The 16,945-nt window shown below is 45.6% G+C and overlaps 2 protein-coding genes across 6 annotated transcripts in view; one reads left to right on the top strand and one right to left on the bottom strand.

Annotated features, from left to right (window-relative positions):
- Positions 1-11,169, bottom strand: part of tnrc6b (trinucleotide repeat containing adaptor 6B) — a 27,349-nt gene extending 16,180 nt beyond the window's left edge. For 2 of the 3 annotated variants that reach the window (XR_005204609.1, XM_037754337.1), the window contains exons 1-5: positions 11,033-11,169; positions 7,942-8,033; positions 5,785-5,806; positions 4,021-4,479; positions 772-3,903 (exon numbers count right to left, since the gene is read on the bottom strand). Coding sequence is in view for 1 of the 3 variants with exons in the window: in XM_037754337.1 (XP_037610265.1) it covers positions 772-3,903; positions 4,021-4,479; positions 5,785-5,806; positions 7,942-7,998 (3,670 nt within the window). In the remaining 2 variants the exon portion in view is untranslated. Of the gene's footprint in view, positions 1-771; positions 3,904-4,020; positions 4,480-5,784; positions 5,807-7,941; positions 8,034-10,339; positions 10,783-11,032 lie in introns of those variants that run through there. The other variant, XR_005204610.1, reaches the window with a different exon arrangement.
- si:ch211-141o9.10 (probable endonuclease 4) lies at positions 11,095-16,945 on the top strand. 3 transcript variants are annotated; one of them, XM_037754339.1, is made up of 8 exons: positions 11,095-11,225; positions 11,611-11,782; positions 12,888-13,097; positions 13,249-13,431; positions 15,044-15,175; positions 16,119-16,223; positions 16,347-16,476; positions 16,685-16,945. In XM_037754339.1, exons 2-8 carry the CDS (start codon positions 11,611-11,613, stop codon positions 16,743-16,745), a joined length of 993 nt encoding a protein of 330 aa, XP_037610267.1. In that variant the 5' UTR covers positions 11,095-11,225; the 3' UTR covers positions 16,746-16,945. The 3 variants fall into 3 exon arrangements, with proteins under 3 accessions (XP_037610267.1, XP_037610268.1, XP_037610266.1); XM_037754340.1 differs by lacking the exon at positions 11,095-11,225 and having other exon boundaries at positions 11,375-11,722; XM_037754338.1 differs by lacking the exon at positions 11,095-11,225 and having other exon boundaries at positions 11,385-11,782.

The following is a 16,945-nucleotide window of genomic DNA, read 5'->3' as shown; positions in this document are numbered from 1 at the left end:
GTGCTGACTTGACTATGACTTGCCCCAAACTGCATGTGATTATCATAAAGTGGGCATGTCTGTAAAGGGGAGACTCGTGGGTACCCATGGAACCCATTTTCATTCACATATCTTGAGGTCAAAAGACCCCTTTGAAAATGGCCATGACAGTTATTCCTCCCCAAAATGTAGCGCAACTTTGTAGTGTTATTTAGCCTCCTTCATTACAAGCTAGTATGACATGGTTGGTACCAATGGATTTTTTAGGTTCTAGTTTCATATGTTACCAGTACCATCACTCTAGCTTTAAAACTGAGCCCGCTACAACCTCTGAAAGATCGATTGTGTTCATGTGTTAAAGAAATTAGTGGCGTTAAAACCTTTTTGCATTTGCGTTGACAGCCCTAGTTTTTACCTCAGCTGTACTCAGCGACAGTACCATGGCAGAGTACTGTTAATGTGGTTTTGAGATGAACTGCAGAGATAGCAAGCAGGTGGCTGGCTGAACAACGACTACATCGCTCAGTTGTCGTTTCGATGCACTAAACCTCCACGCTAACCTATAAACAGAAGACAAACCGTTCCCGTAATGGCAGCAGTTGTACTGGAACATTTTTGAGTTGTTCACTTCTCTGTGATTTTCACACAGACAATCAATAAGGAGCATTTGTCAAAATGCTTCAACGTCTTTAGCCGTCAAATTGCCAAAGCTGTAGATTCATCTTGGAATTTCTTTATGACAACTTCAAAATCACTATATTATGGTCAAATTGAGAGTTTGTGGTGTCTTACCAATAGCTGTAGTTTTTGCAGGTCCATGGCCAGTGTTAAAGTCTCGGTTACCTCCAAGCCCTGCAGCCTGCCTGTTGGGCTGCTGCTGTATTGGAGGTGCCTGCTGCTGTTGCTGTTGCTGCTGCTGCTGCTGCTGCTGCTTAGCCTGAGCCTGAGCCTGAGCCTGAGCCTGAGCCTGAGCCTGAGCCTGAGCCTGGGCTTGTGCCTGAGCCTGAGCCTGGGCTTGAGCTTGAGCCTGAGCCTGAGCTTGAGCCTGAGCCTGAGCCTGAGCCTGCTGGCCATGAGCCTGCTGGCCATGAGGCTGCTGGTCATGCGGCTGCTGCCCAGCAGGGGCGCTGTTCTTATCCCACAGGTTGACCGGCTTGTAGCTGTAATGGGTTGGGTCTCCCCATGCTGATGTTCCATCATCGATCTCGTTCTTCCTGCTTATAGACTGCGGTGAGGGCTCCTCCCAGCCGCTCGGTTCAGATCCGCTTCCACCTCCTCCGGAGCCGCCAGGGATGGGCCCCGAGGTCCAGCCTGAGCTTTGGTTCTGATTCTGGGCTTGAGAGATGGGTTTCCTCCCCCCGCCCCCTTGCATAGCCCCTTGGTCCAACGCTTGCTGCCGCTGTGGATGCTGATTGCGGGGCTGTGATTGTTGCTGTTGCAGTTGTGCCTGCGGGCCTGTGATGGAGCCCGGCTGGCTGTTTGGCATCTGGTGCATTTTGTTTCCTCCACTCCAACCTTGATGGGGTTTGGACCCCATGCCCCCAACACCCATCCCCCCTCCTCCACTCCCTCCTCCTCCCCCTGTGCCCCCTGCTCCCCAGGTTCTCCGAGGAGCACCTTCCTCCCAGCTCCCCCAACTACCCACACCTGAATCCCCACCTGAGTTTCCTTCTCTGTTCTTCCTCTCATCCTCCCATCCCCCTCCTCCGCTATTTGATTTGGACTGCTGCTCTCCCCAGTCCCTACCTGCCCCGGCCTTCGGTCCTGATCCCCACCCGCTCCCTCCTCCATTCCCTCCCATTTCTTTCCACCCCCCTCCTGTCCCTTTCTCCTCCTTATTTCCTCCCCAGCCTCCACTCGCTGGGTCACCCTGTTGCCCATGATCACCCCATCCTCCACCATTTCCTCCTCTACTACTGTCTCTCCATTCCTCATTCCCCCAGCCCTTGGCCTGCTGGCTGTCCCCAGCCCCCATCCCTCCTCCACCCCAGCCTGTAGCTTTCCCCTGCTGGCTATGTCCTGGCATTACCCCTGGCCCCATACCAGGTCCTGTTGGGGTCACTGGCCCAGATTGTGAGACGCCAAGATTCCTCATGTTGGGGCCTGAAGGTGGCGGGGCTCTCCCAGACATAGAGGCCCCACTACTGCTACTGTTGCTGCTGCTCTCCCAGCCCTCTCCGGAGGACCCCGCTGATGGAGGCTGGGAGGGACTGACCCCTGGACCCAAAGAATCAGTGTTTTGAGTCCTGGGTCCACCAGAATATTGAGAAGAACCACCAAGAGACGATGCGTGTTTCGATGTAGCTGATGTCGATCCACCTTTACTCTTTCCTCCTTCAAAGTCCCAGGATGTGTTTTGTCGGATCTGCGTTTGGCCCCAGCCTGTGTTGGACAGGACCCGAGGGTCCAGATCAGACCGGCTGAGCAGGTTCTGTAAGGCAGCTTCAGCATTAGGTGCGGGGCGGGGAGGATGGCTGTGACTACTGTTAGGCCTGCTCCCGTTTCTGGAATTTCCACCACTGGATGAAGATCCTCCATGTGCTCCCTGTCCGTCTACTCCCCCACCCCATTCCCCTGTTTCACTCTCCCCCTTCTGATTGTCCCAAGCTCTGGTCATAGTGGTGGTTGTTGAGGAAGAGGAGGAGGTGGCCGGGGGGTTGCCAGCTGTGCTGCCCCCACTACTGCTGCTGTTACTGCTGCAGGCTCCACCAATTCCCTCACCTCCTGGATTAGCTCCACCAACACCAGTGGAGCTCCCACCCCAATCACCTCCAGAAACCCCTCTCTCCCCTCCGACTCCTGATGACCCCCACCCTCCCTGAGATACCCCGGAGGTTTGACTACTGTTTCCCCCAGTTCCAGCACTGCCCCAAGCATTAGCCCCACTAGTGGAACTCTGATACCCCCAACTGGAGGTCCCATTATCTCCTTCAGCAGCTCCGAATCCACCTGTGCCACCTCCTCCACCCTCCCATCCATCAGTCCTTGAGGCACCCGTTTTGGAGTTAGCTGCAGGGTAAGAAGACTGGCCTCTCCATGAGGAGGCAACGCTGTGGTCTCCCACACTCATCTCGCCTCCTCCCGCACCACGGTCCATTCCTCCCCCAATCCCTTCCCCCCCTGCGATTTTTGGTCCCGCTGATTCGCTGTCCCACTTTCCCCCTCCCATCTCTCTGTCTCTGGATTGCATTTGGTGAAGTTGCCGCTGATGGGTGCTTGATTGATTCACAGATAAAGGTGGGTGACCCCCCAGCACCCCGACTGCCCCGCCTCCCAGGCCCAGGGAAGCAGAGTTGTTGGCAGACAAAGACCCTCCAGGGCCCTGGTGATGGAAGGAAGACGGACCTCCTTCCGCTGCAGCAGCGGGCCCATCCTGCTGCACCAGGGCAGGCCAGGCCGAAGGGTTGGCATTTGGATTGAAGTTGGCACCTGGAATCCCACTGCTGCCGTCGACGGGGCCACTGGCGTCATGGCTCCCTGGCACAGCGGAGGCTTTGGAAAGTGAGGAGGGCTGTTGTAGCAGAGGCCCAGCTGCAGCTACTGCATTCCCTCCTCCAAGATGACCCTGGGAGGCAGCCATCCCCCACGCCACACCGTTGGACGACTGCATACATTCATTGGGCAAAGAGAACGAGGAAGTGGGTGAGGATTGGTTGCCAGAGGCACTGATGCTGTTCACAGGCATTCCGTTGTTGCTGCTGCCCCCTCCGGCCCCGGTGAAAGAAGCTCCTCCCCCATCACTGCCAGCGATGCTAGGCCACTCCTCCAGGTCGTTGCCATCGACGATCACCTTCTCCCTGCCCTGAGAGGAGGCCTGGCTGCCTGAGCTCGCCCCCCACATGGAATTTGCATAATTAGAAGTAGTAGTAGAAGCAGCAACTGATGATGAGGTGAGGGCCAATGAGGAGACAGCTGCACCAGAATCTGAAAAAGCAAATCCCAAAAGAGAGAAATTTTAGGGGTCAGAAGGAAGAAACGTTAAAGAAATTATCTTAAAATGGATCACTTCTAAACGTGACCTACAGCATTACTAACACTTACCTGAGACAGCAGCCATGTTTGCATTTGGGCCATCCCCTCCTCCCCCTCCTCCTCCTCCTCCTCCTCCCCCTCCCAGCAGCATGGAGGACAGTGGCGGCTGACCCCTCTTCAGTAGCACTTTATGGTCCTGCTGGCAGCGGAATCGCGGCGGCACTTCTCTCGGCATGTAGCGCGGCTGCTGCTGAGGCGCTTGGGCTCCGCCTCCGCTACTTGTGCTGCCGTTTCCAGCAGCACCGGGGCCGCCAGCGGTGGAGGAAGAAATGGTGGTGGAGGTGGGCTGTCCGTTGGCCACCGGCAGGCGCTTGGCATTGTTGCCGCCCTGTGACGGGGAGGCAGCACTGCCAGGGCCCAAGGTGGCTGGGGATGGGGAGGCAGAAGGGGTGGGTCCAGGGCTGGGGGAGGCAGAGCTGCTCTGAGTGGCAGGAGACTGGGCAGATGCCGGCTTGGTCAAGTCTGGCACTGCAGGAAGGGCAAAGCAGAGAGGGAAACGGAGGGGATGAAATAAAGCATAATTTAACCAAGTACATCTTAAGAAAACAGTGCACAATTCATTTTCTGTAAATGTAAGCACATGAATGTTGCCCTTTTCTTTTCTCAAAACTACAACATTTAAGTATTGCAAAAGCCAACTAGAAGTGCACTTGGAGAGAGCAGACCTCTGCCAAGGCAGGTTTCATGTACGTCGCTGTGGTGTTAATGCACAGGCTGAGCGGAGTTATTAAAAAGAATTCCCGAAGCCTCATGATCCGGATCGCCACCAAAATGGATTGGATCTAATGGATTGTTCATTTTGCCACACCCCACCCCTCCAAAAAACTTCATTCAAATCCATCCCAGACTTTTGGAGTAATCCTCCAAACGGACAAACCAACAAACAAACCAACGCCGGTGAAAACATAACCTCCTTCCTAGGCATTCGGCCTTGGCGGAGGTAATTAAGACAAGCCATGAAAAGTTATCTAGCATCAAGATGGTTACTGTGGCAGAGGAATGGTGATACCAGAAATATGAAATCACACAATATTATTTAGATATTTAATCTGTCTCTGCAGTCTCTCATCCACCACCGCCATGTTTTACACAAGCACATCATGTTAGCTTGGCTAATAGCGAATTGTTGCAAACAAGCTAAAACAAAAGCAGTCTTCTCTCTATGTAGTCTAACTGTTTAGCTTAGTTCTGCAAATTCTTGTGAACTTAGCTGCTGGCTGAGACAAAGCAGCCCTCCTCCCTCTACCAGCTGTACATGCAGGCAGTGAATCACATCAGCAGAGGGAGGGGGACAGAAAACAGGAGGATGAACTGTCACTCAGGAATATTATTTATTTTATTGACATTTTAGATTTGCTTTCAGTGAGATATTATTGAGTTTATAGTGACTTTGCTGTTGTAAACATTACTTTTGCCGCTCTAGAAACAACAGTTAACTTAAATAACATAACAATAACTTCTAATACTGTTCTGAATTTATTCTTGTTAAAAATAATATGTTTTTTAAAAGCAATTATTAAGTAATGAAAAAGATCCTAAGAGTATAAAAGTAACGATAAAGTCCCAAACCAATAAGGAGTATCGATAAGAGTAGTAGTCTCTATAAAATCCTAACGATACCCATCCCTAATCACAATCCATTTGGATAGAAAACAATACAACTGAAAATAAAAGATCAAATGTCAGAAAACAGATAGATTACATTGGTGAACATAGCAAAACACCTGAGATCTCTTATCTAAACATATAAACATACATCTCTGTGCTGCTTACCTTTGTTTTTTTGTTCTGTGACCTAAAATGATGAGAAAACATCTATTACTAAATCATTCTTTAAAAAACATTTCATTCATGCAAATGTCAAACCTCAGTACAACAACATGCGCTGAGCAAAGATGAAACAGAAAGTAAAAGACAAGAGACAACATGAGGTTCACAAAAATAAAACTCTTGATTGTGGTCAGATAAAGATTTTCTTCTGAGTCTAGGAGTGCCAAGACAATAAATACATCTCGCCCCCATTCACCCGCCCCCCCCAAGATCCTGTATTTGTTCAGACTTGTTATGTCTTCAACAGTATCCTCGTAACACTGCCAGATGTAATCCAAATATTAAGGTGACTCACAATTTGGTCTTCTTCCCATTAGTTACATTTCATATTTTCAAAACAGAGCAACCTAAAACTCCTCCTGGGTCAATGAAATCTTTCACAATTGTGCTAAATGCAAACTTCTGTTTTCTAATAAAAAAAATTGGTGATTTGAAGTCCTTTTTAGAATGACAAAGCTCTATTCTAAATTGCCATAACTAGGAATGTCATGAGAACCGACACTTTGGTACCAAGTCGATGCCAAAATTCTGAAAACGTGACAGTACTTGTTTTTCTACAGTTACTGCAGGTACTGTCGTCCCGCGGATGATAGTAAATGTGTTTGGGACGCACCCTATCTTTTCCTTGATAATGCTACATTGCAAACAACAAATCCTTGTTGAAATTGGCAGGATGAGAGCTAGTTAACCGACCGTCGGACAGTTTGGGGCAGCCAAGTTTTTGTAGTGTGTCCTGCACCGTCGGCTCTGGTCTGCCCATGTCGGAGGCTTTTCGAGCCGATTCAGCATGTGCATAGCATATCGGTGAAAGAAGTCACTCTTATTGGCTGTTCAGCTTAAGCGAATCAGTGTACGAGAAGAGAAATGGACGTGAGGAAAGCAAGGCAGCAAATAAAGTCCAGAGGAAAAACACAGAAGTCTCTTCTAATTTTTCATCTTCATGTCATCTGATCATTCCAATACACGGATATTTTCACAACGACATGGCCATCTGGAATGAAGCTAAGTGGTGACTGAGAGTGGTGTGAGAATGGTTGGCAAACACCGCTTTGTTTCATGTAAGTATCATAACAACGGCTTGTATTTTCGCAGTACTCTGTCTGCCGGTTTCCCTTTTTGAATGACGAATACAGACTACCGCCGCCTGCTGGTGTGGAGAGTTATTTCATCTCACGCAGGCGTAGAACCTACATGGTAGTTGACTGTCAGCTGTAGTCTTTGCAGTGTGTTCAAATGCACTTGTCGACAAAGGCGACGTGAGGCAACGCAACAGCCCGCCTTCTTTGCATTCTAGTTCTCTGATGTCGGCTTGGTGTGTTGGGGCACCTTATTGGCTGCTAACGGCTAATGTTAACGAGCTCTCGTCATGCCGATTTCAACACGGGAAGTGCCATTATGATGCGCTCAGATCTATTAAGTAAAAATTAGTATTGGGCAAAGGTAAATTCTAATGTTATCATGATGTGTTCAAATGTAATCTTGTAAAATGTAGTTTTTGGTGAGACACTTCAATAAATCCAGTTGTTTGAAGGAGATATAGCAAGGGATTTATTGTTTTACTTTAGTTTTTTTACCATGGTATCGAATGGATATTGAGAATCATGGAATTTCACTGGTATTGGTATCGACTACTAAATTTCTGGTATCATGACATCCCTAGCCATAACTCTGCCGTGAACTATAGCCAATACACAAATGTTTGACACCACATTAAATAGTAACACATGCAAGTGACGTCACATAACATGTGACAATGAAGAGTACATATAACGATATGTACACATATCATCATAAAGCAACATATGATAGGATACGGATGTGAATTAAATCTATACAACTTGTACAAGATAGAGTTCTTTCATGAGATGTAGATGTAAAGTAACTGCTCAGAAATATAGCCTTAAAGATGGAATATATGAATACAGTTTAATCCTAACTCATCCTAAAAATAACAACCCCAAATAAGCAAGAAATTATAAGATAATTTAAGGCCGTTTTCAAAGCTTATCATACTGCATTTGAACACAGCGCTGCCACATGTTTGTTCAATGGTGTCCAACCCAGATGGAGGAGCTTGCAAGTAATTTTGAACATGTTCACCTTCTGAGAGGCTTCCCTTTTCCTTTTTTCTTCTTTTTTCCTTTTCTTGTCTTCCATGAACTACTGCTCCTGTCCCGATACTCCTTTTTTTTCTAGAAGAAAAAGAAGGGTGTTCTAAAATGTGGTCACACAGTCGACAGTTCAAAATCACTGAGTGCTTTAACTGCAAAGTAACTCACACTGACCAATAGTTACTGATGACTGCAGCAAGAATCAAGGGAAAAAGACAAACATAACAGTCGCACTGTGGATGGAGGCCACGTGAGCCTCCATCCATGTGTGTGTAAGCGACAATGGGCTGCATGCTTGATTGGTTGAATCAGCCATCAGGTGCTAGAGCTAAGAATACTGCTGGACATGTGGGCAACAAACAGTAATTATCCCTATCATACGCATGCAGAATGCTGTAAGCTGATCACACTGGTAGGTTCAACCAATTTAGACGGTTTACAAGGGGCTTGATTTAGTCAGCCAACTCATCTTGTTAGCAGACTGACTGAGTCTGCATTGTGGCTATGGAAACCATAACAAGTGACCGACTGAAGGTCTGAAACCCATGCTGGTGCTTTAATTGTTTCTAAGATGGAGGGTGAGCAAAACTTCCGGATTAGGCTCTTTAACAGCTGTGAGACGAGAAACGCATGCAATACAAGAACACCAAATAATGCATTGTCATTAGGATCCTCAATTGAAGACCACAGAGCAGGCTGATGTGAACAAATCAAACTAACAAAACATTTTGGATTCGATACCTCAATATGGATAAATATTGATAAACTGTAGTGCTATTTTAGGGATAGATTTTGATGCTTTAAAGATATTTAATAGACTAAGATTTTTCCCTAAAGAAAACCATTAATACTAGGGCTGTGTATTGGCAAGAATCTGGCGATATGATATGTATCATGATACGGGGGTTATGATTCAATATACTGCGATGTATTACGATACTGTAAGTAAGGCAATATATTGAGATTTTTAATCTAATTTTTGGAAAACTCAAAGTATAAAGAACACACCACCATATGCATAAAATCTGAGTACAAAAAGTTAACGTTTTTATGCAATCAGAACAGTGACAGCTGCATTTACATGCATCACAGTCCCTGTAACATACAACATCATAGCACATACACAGAGGGTGCGTATTTTTTGCAAATGAAATAAAGTATTGACCGAGTTAATCATTGCATGTAAACTATTAATTTAAAATTGATAGTGTTTTTGAGAATCGATACTGTATCACAAAACATAATATCGCGATATTTTATATTTTCTTGTACCCCTAATTAATACTGTAGATATGATGGCCATCATATAGGTGTAAGTTCACCTGTATGATGAACAGGTAAATTAATTCACTGTTAATAAAACTTTCACATTTTAATATGCTTAGAAAATGTTGTTGCCACTCTACTGTAATGTAGCAGGAAACATACAAGTGTACACCTGCATGTATCGCAGTATTATGGTTTGTGATACTGTATCGACTCTCCAAAACATCGATTTTTAATTAACCTCTGAAAAATCTGACAGCCTGTCGAAAGACCAAACCACTATTCTGTCTTTTCGAGGTTGTAGCGTGCTCAGTTTTAAAACTAGAGTGAAGGTACTGGCATCATATGAAACTAGAAAAAACAATGTCATACATGCATGTTACAAAGGAGGGTAAATAACGCTCCAAAGTTATGCAGTATAATATAGTTAAAGCAGTATAAATGTGTTATTTTCACCAATGTATTAAATGTTGTATTTGATTTTTTTTTGCATCCTGGGGTCCCTAAAAAGGCTTAGAACTACTTAATGTGGGTATCACTGTAAAGCTGAGACTCTTGTGGATCCAATGAGTCCAATTTTGTTCATGTGTCATGATGTTAGTCCCCATAATAGCCATTTTACCTAGTGACTTTTTGTCCACCGATTTTATACATATGGTGTGTCTTAATTCTATGACAATTTTCCTAAAACTAGATTTGAAAAAAAATATTAAAGTAATAGATCACCTTGCTTACAGTATCATGATGCATGATGTATCCTATTGCCAGATTTTTGCCAATACACAGCCCTAATATGTAACTCATATTAGCATGTTGAAAATCCTCAGTATTATGAACTCTAGCTTTAAATTACATACACTTAATGAAGTGCTAGGCCGTGACGTGTCTGCTTTTAGTTGGTTTCGTTTTTGCTGTAACTCCTACAGCAGACAGGATTCCTCCATTCACACACACACACAACGAACCTGAAGCATTATTCCTGAAGCATTCCTGACCTCTCAGGCCTGGTGCATCACACAACCACCAGACCTGATTATAATATGATATAACAAGCTGTCAGATCCTAAATCAGCCACCCTTCAAACCACTGATGTACACAACACCAGCAAATGTCACCGTACCTGTGTTGTCCTGTTATCACCAGCTCATCCGCATTTACCTAGCTAATATAGCAGCAGAAGATCACAGCTTTCTTATGCTAAAAAATGGGAAAGCGTTCACGAAAACCTAACATACAGGTGATTAAAGTCGCCGTGCATAAAATGCATAAACAGCGTTCATCCCTGTGCTTAGAAGTGTAAACAGGCGACTAGTTTACCAGCAGCTGCTGGTAGTATATCTGGTCGACGGCTACATTAAGGAGTGGTTTCTGCTCATACTAGTAAAATACGCAGAGACACAACAGCGCCGCACATTAACAAGTTACCGACATCAACCAGGTGTCAAACCAACACGAGTTACATTAACTACTCCTTTATGTTTACACAACGGTGCTGAAGAGCAAATAAAGCCTTGAGCCACATATACCTTCTGCTAACGCACAACCACCACACATACTGCTACACCAGAGCTAATGCTAGCGAACGTTAGCTAAGTTGCTGCTAACTGACAGAAGCTACAAGTAGCCATGCTAACGGTAGCTAGGCTAACGGCGTTAGCTCGCATAAGCGAGCTAACGCCGTTAGCATGGCTAAGCGAGCGCAGTGGCGTTTCATTAACGAATACGTTGCAGTCATTTTGCGTGCATAGCGATTATGACATCTTAAAAACAGTGATACATATCAGGAACATGTCCAAGCTGAGCAGTTACTCACCTCTGGAATCACATAAGAAGAGGAGCTAGCGGTGCTAGCTAGCGGAGCTAAAGTGCTTCAGTGCTTCTTTTTCTTCGCTTTTGGAGGCATTCGTCTACAAGCTACAAGAAACAGCGACGCCTGAGCGGACAGGAGAGTTACGTCTGCTAGGTGATGTGAATACACGCGTAAAGTAAAGCTACCGCTTCGTAGATAAGTACTAATGTTGTGTAAGAGTGTAAACCCGCTAATGTGCAGAAGAATGTAGATTTCAAAGCGCTGTGGAGTCGGTCCGTTGACGGGCGGCCATTTTGCTGCTGAGCATGAAGCGTCTCCAATGGCTCAGCCTGTTGGCAGCTGCGTGGACGCGCTCTGACTGGCTGGCTGCTGCTACCGGGAGGGATGCATAAAACACCGCATTTTGACCTTCATAAACTTTTGACACAGCCAAACTTAGCGCCACTCTTCCTTCTTTGTGCGTAACAGTCCTCCCAAATGCATGTACTTTAAATTATAGTCCCACTATAGTCATAAAGAGAGCAGCCTTTAGCAGAGATTTGCATATTCATTAGTTAACTCATAACTTTCTCTTTGATAGCATGGGTCCGAAAAAGAGAGGAGCAAGGAAAAGGAAAGCCGAGGAGGCTTTTAGAGGAGAAAAGGAGGAAGAGAAGGACACTGAGGAGAAGAAGGATGCTGAGGAGAGAGGAGGCAGGAGGAGGAAGGATTGTGGGAATAATAAATACATTGGAGCTCATGTTGGCATTCAAGGTGAGTAAGCCATCTTGTTGGAGTTTAAGTAATTAACTGACCCTCACATTTCCTTGTGCTGCCTCTTTACCCAGCCAACATGGTTATGTGGGCCCCACATGGTTTATGCTGGGGGTACCTGGGTACCAAGTGGGTATGGGCCCAAAATGGGCATCTTATCTGGGGCCCACTTGGATCAACTAATCAACTAGCCCCCCAAGTAGGGTTCTAGGTGGGTCACTAATGGGAAATTAGTGCACGGGGCCAACATAGAAACTGTGGACAAACCCACTTACAACCCATATTTCAGACCATGAGTCTCCATGTAGTTCCCACATAGAACTTAAACCTGGGACCAAGTTGGGTCTTGGGTATGTTGCCCAGTTTGGGCCCTCATAACACCCATTGTACTCCTGCATGGAATCCATGTGGGCAATTGACATTGGGTCATTATAGAACCCGCGGACAATCCCATATAGGGCTAATTTTTCAGCCCATTCACTACCCACATGGGCCCCACATACAAATGTTGGCTGGGTAATGCCATCTTGTTGGAGGTTAAAGGTCCCATATCATCCTCATTTTCAGGTTCATACTTGTATTTTGTGTTTCTACTAGAACATGTTTACATGCTGTGATGTCCAAAAAAAACTTTATTTTCCTCATACTGTCAACCTGAATATGCCTGTATTTACCCTCTGTCTAAAACGCTCTGTTTTAGCGCATTTTGACTGAATTGCAACAGCATAGCGCTAGGCAACAGCTTGGGTCCATGTGTATTGCCTGTCAGCTGAACACATTCACATACACTGCAACCAGGAATAAACTGTGACACATTTCGATTTTTTACGTTTAAAACCGTGTAAAGAGTCTAAATATTGTATATTTGTGACATCACGAATGGACAGAAATCCTGACGGCTTGTTTCAAATGCAGAGTTTTTGAATACGGGCTGTGTGTATTTCCCTGTGGATTGAGTGTTTCGATATTTTCACAGTATTTATATAGGAGTTAAGCCTGCCTTATAATAAAAAAACATGAAAATCTCACTTTTCTATAATATGGGACCTTTTAAGTAATTAAAACACCCTCACCTTCCTTGTGCTGCCTCTTTATTTGTCCCCAGGTGGGATATGGAAAGCAGTGGGGTCCAGCTCAGAGATGGGTGGCAACAGTTTCGCCCTGTTCCTGGGCTCCCAGCGGTCATGGAAGAGGCCTGCATTGGACCACTCTGCTGCAGCCAAGTTTCGTGAGCAATGCTCCCTACAGGGGTATGACCCAGCTCACATCCTGCCTCATGGATCCTACCTGATGAACTGCGGATCTCCCAAAGAGGGTTTGTCAGACACTGATGTGTGTCTCTTGCAAATTCTGTCCTTGACTTGTCTCCCTTGCTCTCTCCCCCAGCCCTCGTCTTGCATCATTTATTTTATCTTTTCAACCGTGTCTCCTCTTCTTCTCTTCTTCTGTTACCACGTTGCACCCAGATGTGTTTGAGAAGAGCCAGGCCCTGCTGGTGGATGAGCTCAGCCGCTGCAGCCTCCTGGGCCTCAACCTCTACAACTTCCACCCTGGCTCCTCCCTGGGCTCCATCACCACCGAGCAATGTGTGGAGAAGATAGCAGGGGCCATTAACCACGCTCACCAGCAAACACCCGCAGTGATTACAGGTACATGGAGTGGACAAAATAAGAAAAGTGCTATCTAGAAATTGTTGAGACTATCAGAGGTATTGATGCAACTCAAGGGCTATACAGCCTCAACAATTACAGTGATTTTAAAGAGGACATATTAGGCTTTTGTGCTTGTATCCCTTTCCTTTAGGGTGTTATATCGTTTTTTGTAAAAAGTCTGCAAAGTTACAAAGCCCAAAGTCCACGCCAAAGGGAGTTACTCTCCCCCACAGAAACACTGCTCCTGAACTGCCTGAAACGTCTCGCTTGAAGTCTCGCCTTTTCTTACGTAACGTGATGATGTCACCAAGTAACACATTTGCATAACACCTGCCTAAAGCGGCTAGTTTGGCACACCCTCAAACAAAGCTATTATTATATATACAACCTCAACAGTTACAGTGATTTTAAAGAGGACTTATTATGCTTTTGGGGTTTTTCCCTTTACTTTAGGGTGTTATATAGTTTTTTGTGCAAGTAAAAGGTCAGCAAAGTTACAAAGCCCAAAGTCCACGCCAAAGGGCGTTAAGCCTGGTTTATGGTTGCCGTAGTGAAGCCGGCGCAAGGTGTTTAGTGTCTACTACTGTTGCCAGGCAGCCTACTTTCCTTTCCAGTACCACTCTTTGATTTTTTGCTTATCCACAGAATATTTTGTTTGTAAACCGTTACCGTTTGTACCGCCGTTTTGGAACATATTGCAACGAACAACGCGCTGAGAATAAACGCCTCTGTGCATGCTTGTAGTGCGCGCGCCATCTACGGAACCCTTCACCATGCAAAGCTTTACTCTCCCTCACAGAAACACTGCTCCTGAACTGCCTGAGACGCCATACTTGAAGTCCCCCCTTTTCTTCTGTAGCGTGGTGATGTCACCAAGTAAGACATTTGCACAGTACCTGTCTAGCGGCTAGTTTGGCACGCCCTCAAACAAAAGCTAATTAGAGCGGAGCTGGAGTGGAGTCCGAAGAGTTTGGTTCGGTTGACCAATCACAAGTATGCACCTGAAGATGAACATAATAAGTCCTCTTTAATCCATACCTCTTGATGGCTTTGTCAAGCAGAGAACATTATGAGCTTCACTGTAACAGGAACTTACTTATACAGGAACTTAGCGAGAGAACTTAGCAGTCAAACCCAATGCACACAAATTAAATGTCACTAAAATCACAATTGGTGGGTTAATCCCTTTGCATGTAATTAATTTTAATATATTCTTGACCCTATTTAGGAGGATTAATATTTTACTACCACAAGTCAATTATCAAAAAAAATTAGACATGTCATAATGTCATACAAAACCACTTGACCTCGGACTGACTTCTGTGTTAATGCATAACTTGCATTTTGCGAAACTGACTGCAGGCTCAACACCGGTGTTGCATTACTTGTGATCCATGGCAGTGATAGTCCTTTTGACTCGCATACCCCAAATGCCGCTGCAATACACTGCAAAAACTGCCCTCAGGCTGTATTTCAGGAATGAACAACGGCAGCCAAACCCAATTTTTGATGTGTATCAGGTGTTGTAGCAGGTTGGGGTAAATATTGGAGCTGAATAGATGTGTCAAACTGATCGTGCCTTCTTTTCTTTTGCCGCCTATGCGGTCAGTGTTGGAGAACATGAGCGGTCAGGGCAACACGTTGGGCGGTAAATTCTCTGAGCTGAAGAGCATCATAGACAAAGTGAGAGACCAGACCAGGGTAGGAGTGTGTCTGGATACCTGCCATGCCTTCGCAGCAGGTGAGTGAAACACAATGTTATCTTTTTTGTCCCACAAAACCAACAGAAATCCAAAAGGGAAAACGGTTTACCTTTAGTTCATAATTTGCTAAAACTCCATGGTATAAACCATGTACTGTATATAAAGATGGACGACATGACAGCTTCCAAAAATGAAGCCAAAACATCTCGATCGCCCCCCGTGGCTGGCTGCAGTATAGCTCATAAACCCCGCCCCCTCCATGTTAGAGGATGGTACATGGGCCAAACTAAAAAGTCGAAGTACACGTCAAATACATTTTTCCTAAAGATGGTTTCTGTCATTTTAGGTAGTTCTCATCATGCTGATGTATGTTCTGATAAGTTTGGTTTTCATTAGTTATTTGATGCTATAATAAGGGGCTGAGACGTCATGATTGACAGCTGCTCTGAGAGAAGTAGTCGCGGAGCCGGAGGCTCGAGAGAAGATGTAACTTTAACTTTCCATAACCGCCGCGAGTCTGTGTAATAGAACATGTGTCACTTTGATCATAAATATAGTTATTAAGATATTATTGTTAATTGTTGTGTCTTTCTAGCCAAACCGCTACCGTGGTGCTAACGTAGCAGCTAGGTGGCTCACGCTAACAAGCTGCGGCCGCGCTCGGCTCGCGATTGGCTCGGGCGGGTGTTTGGGCAGGACCTTGTTACCACGGTTCCACCGCCCAATCACTACTGTGCAGACTCTGGCTCCAAATTACATCAAAATCTCAAGATGGCAAGCTCCTCTATCTGGGATATTTTGGCTTCACTTATGTGCAATGGGAGGAAGTGGAGACGCGTCATCCATCTATACATACAGTCTATGGTATAAACCTAAAACCTGCTGGATATCCAAGCCTTAAAATGTTAACACTGCCATTAGGGCTGCGAGTGTTGTTTGTTTTTGTGTTGGAATCTTTGTTTCTTGTGTTGGATTGTGTAGGATATGACGTGGCTGCAGAGGGAGGAGTGAAGGCCATGCTGGATGAGTTTGATAAGGAAGTGGGGCTCTGCTATCTTAAAGCCATACATCTCAATGACTCTAAAGGTACCGCTTTTGGACGGATTAGATAGACGAATTCATTGAGTCCGTATGAACTTTGTGACTTTTATGAATTGAACTCTGCTTCGCTAGCTCTCACTGTCCTTTCTGTCTTCTCTTTTTTTGCAGGTAAACTAGGCTGCAACCTGGATCGCCATGAGGACATTGGTAAAGGTCACATCGGAATCTCTGCTTTCCGAGACATCGTCAACGAGCGCAGACTGGACAACATCCCTCTGATACTGGAGACACCTGGACGGTGAGACAACTGCAGAGACGAGGGCTCTATTCGTGAACAGTGAACATATCTTTATTAACCTAGAAAATGTGAATATTCATTCATGGAGAAGAGTGCACAGTCTGTTCTGACCGAGTTAAATCAATCATGTTAAATCATTTATGGATGCCATTATGAGGCACCGGCTCAGGTGCAGTTTTAACACGACTGTTGTGTCCTCTCCCCACAGGCCAGGGTTCGAGTATGCCGAGCAGATTGAACTTCTCTATTCCCTCTGTGAGAAAAAATAGTAAGCGCCCTTACTGATGAAGTGGCCCTGCTAAACTGAAGCCTGTGAAACCACAGCTCACACGTCTGTTAGGAGAATTGAAGTGTTTGTCAAGGACCAAAGAGGCTGGGTGCTGGAGCCCGTTTCACTTTGTTCGGTTGTTAATCACTGTGTGAACAGTTCCGAACATGAGCTGAATAAATGTGTTGTTGAAAGTTTTCA

The sequence above is a fragment of the Sebastes umbrosus genome, chromosome 20, assembly GCF_015220745.1.
Source record: "Sebastes umbrosus isolate fSebUmb1 chromosome 20, fSebUmb1.pri, whole genome shotgun sequence".
Lineage (NCBI taxonomy): Eukaryota > Metazoa > Chordata > Actinopteri > Perciformes > Sebastidae > Sebastes > Sebastes umbrosus.
Note: the sequence above shows the minus strand (reverse complement) of the source record. Positions and strands in the feature narration are given on the sequence as shown.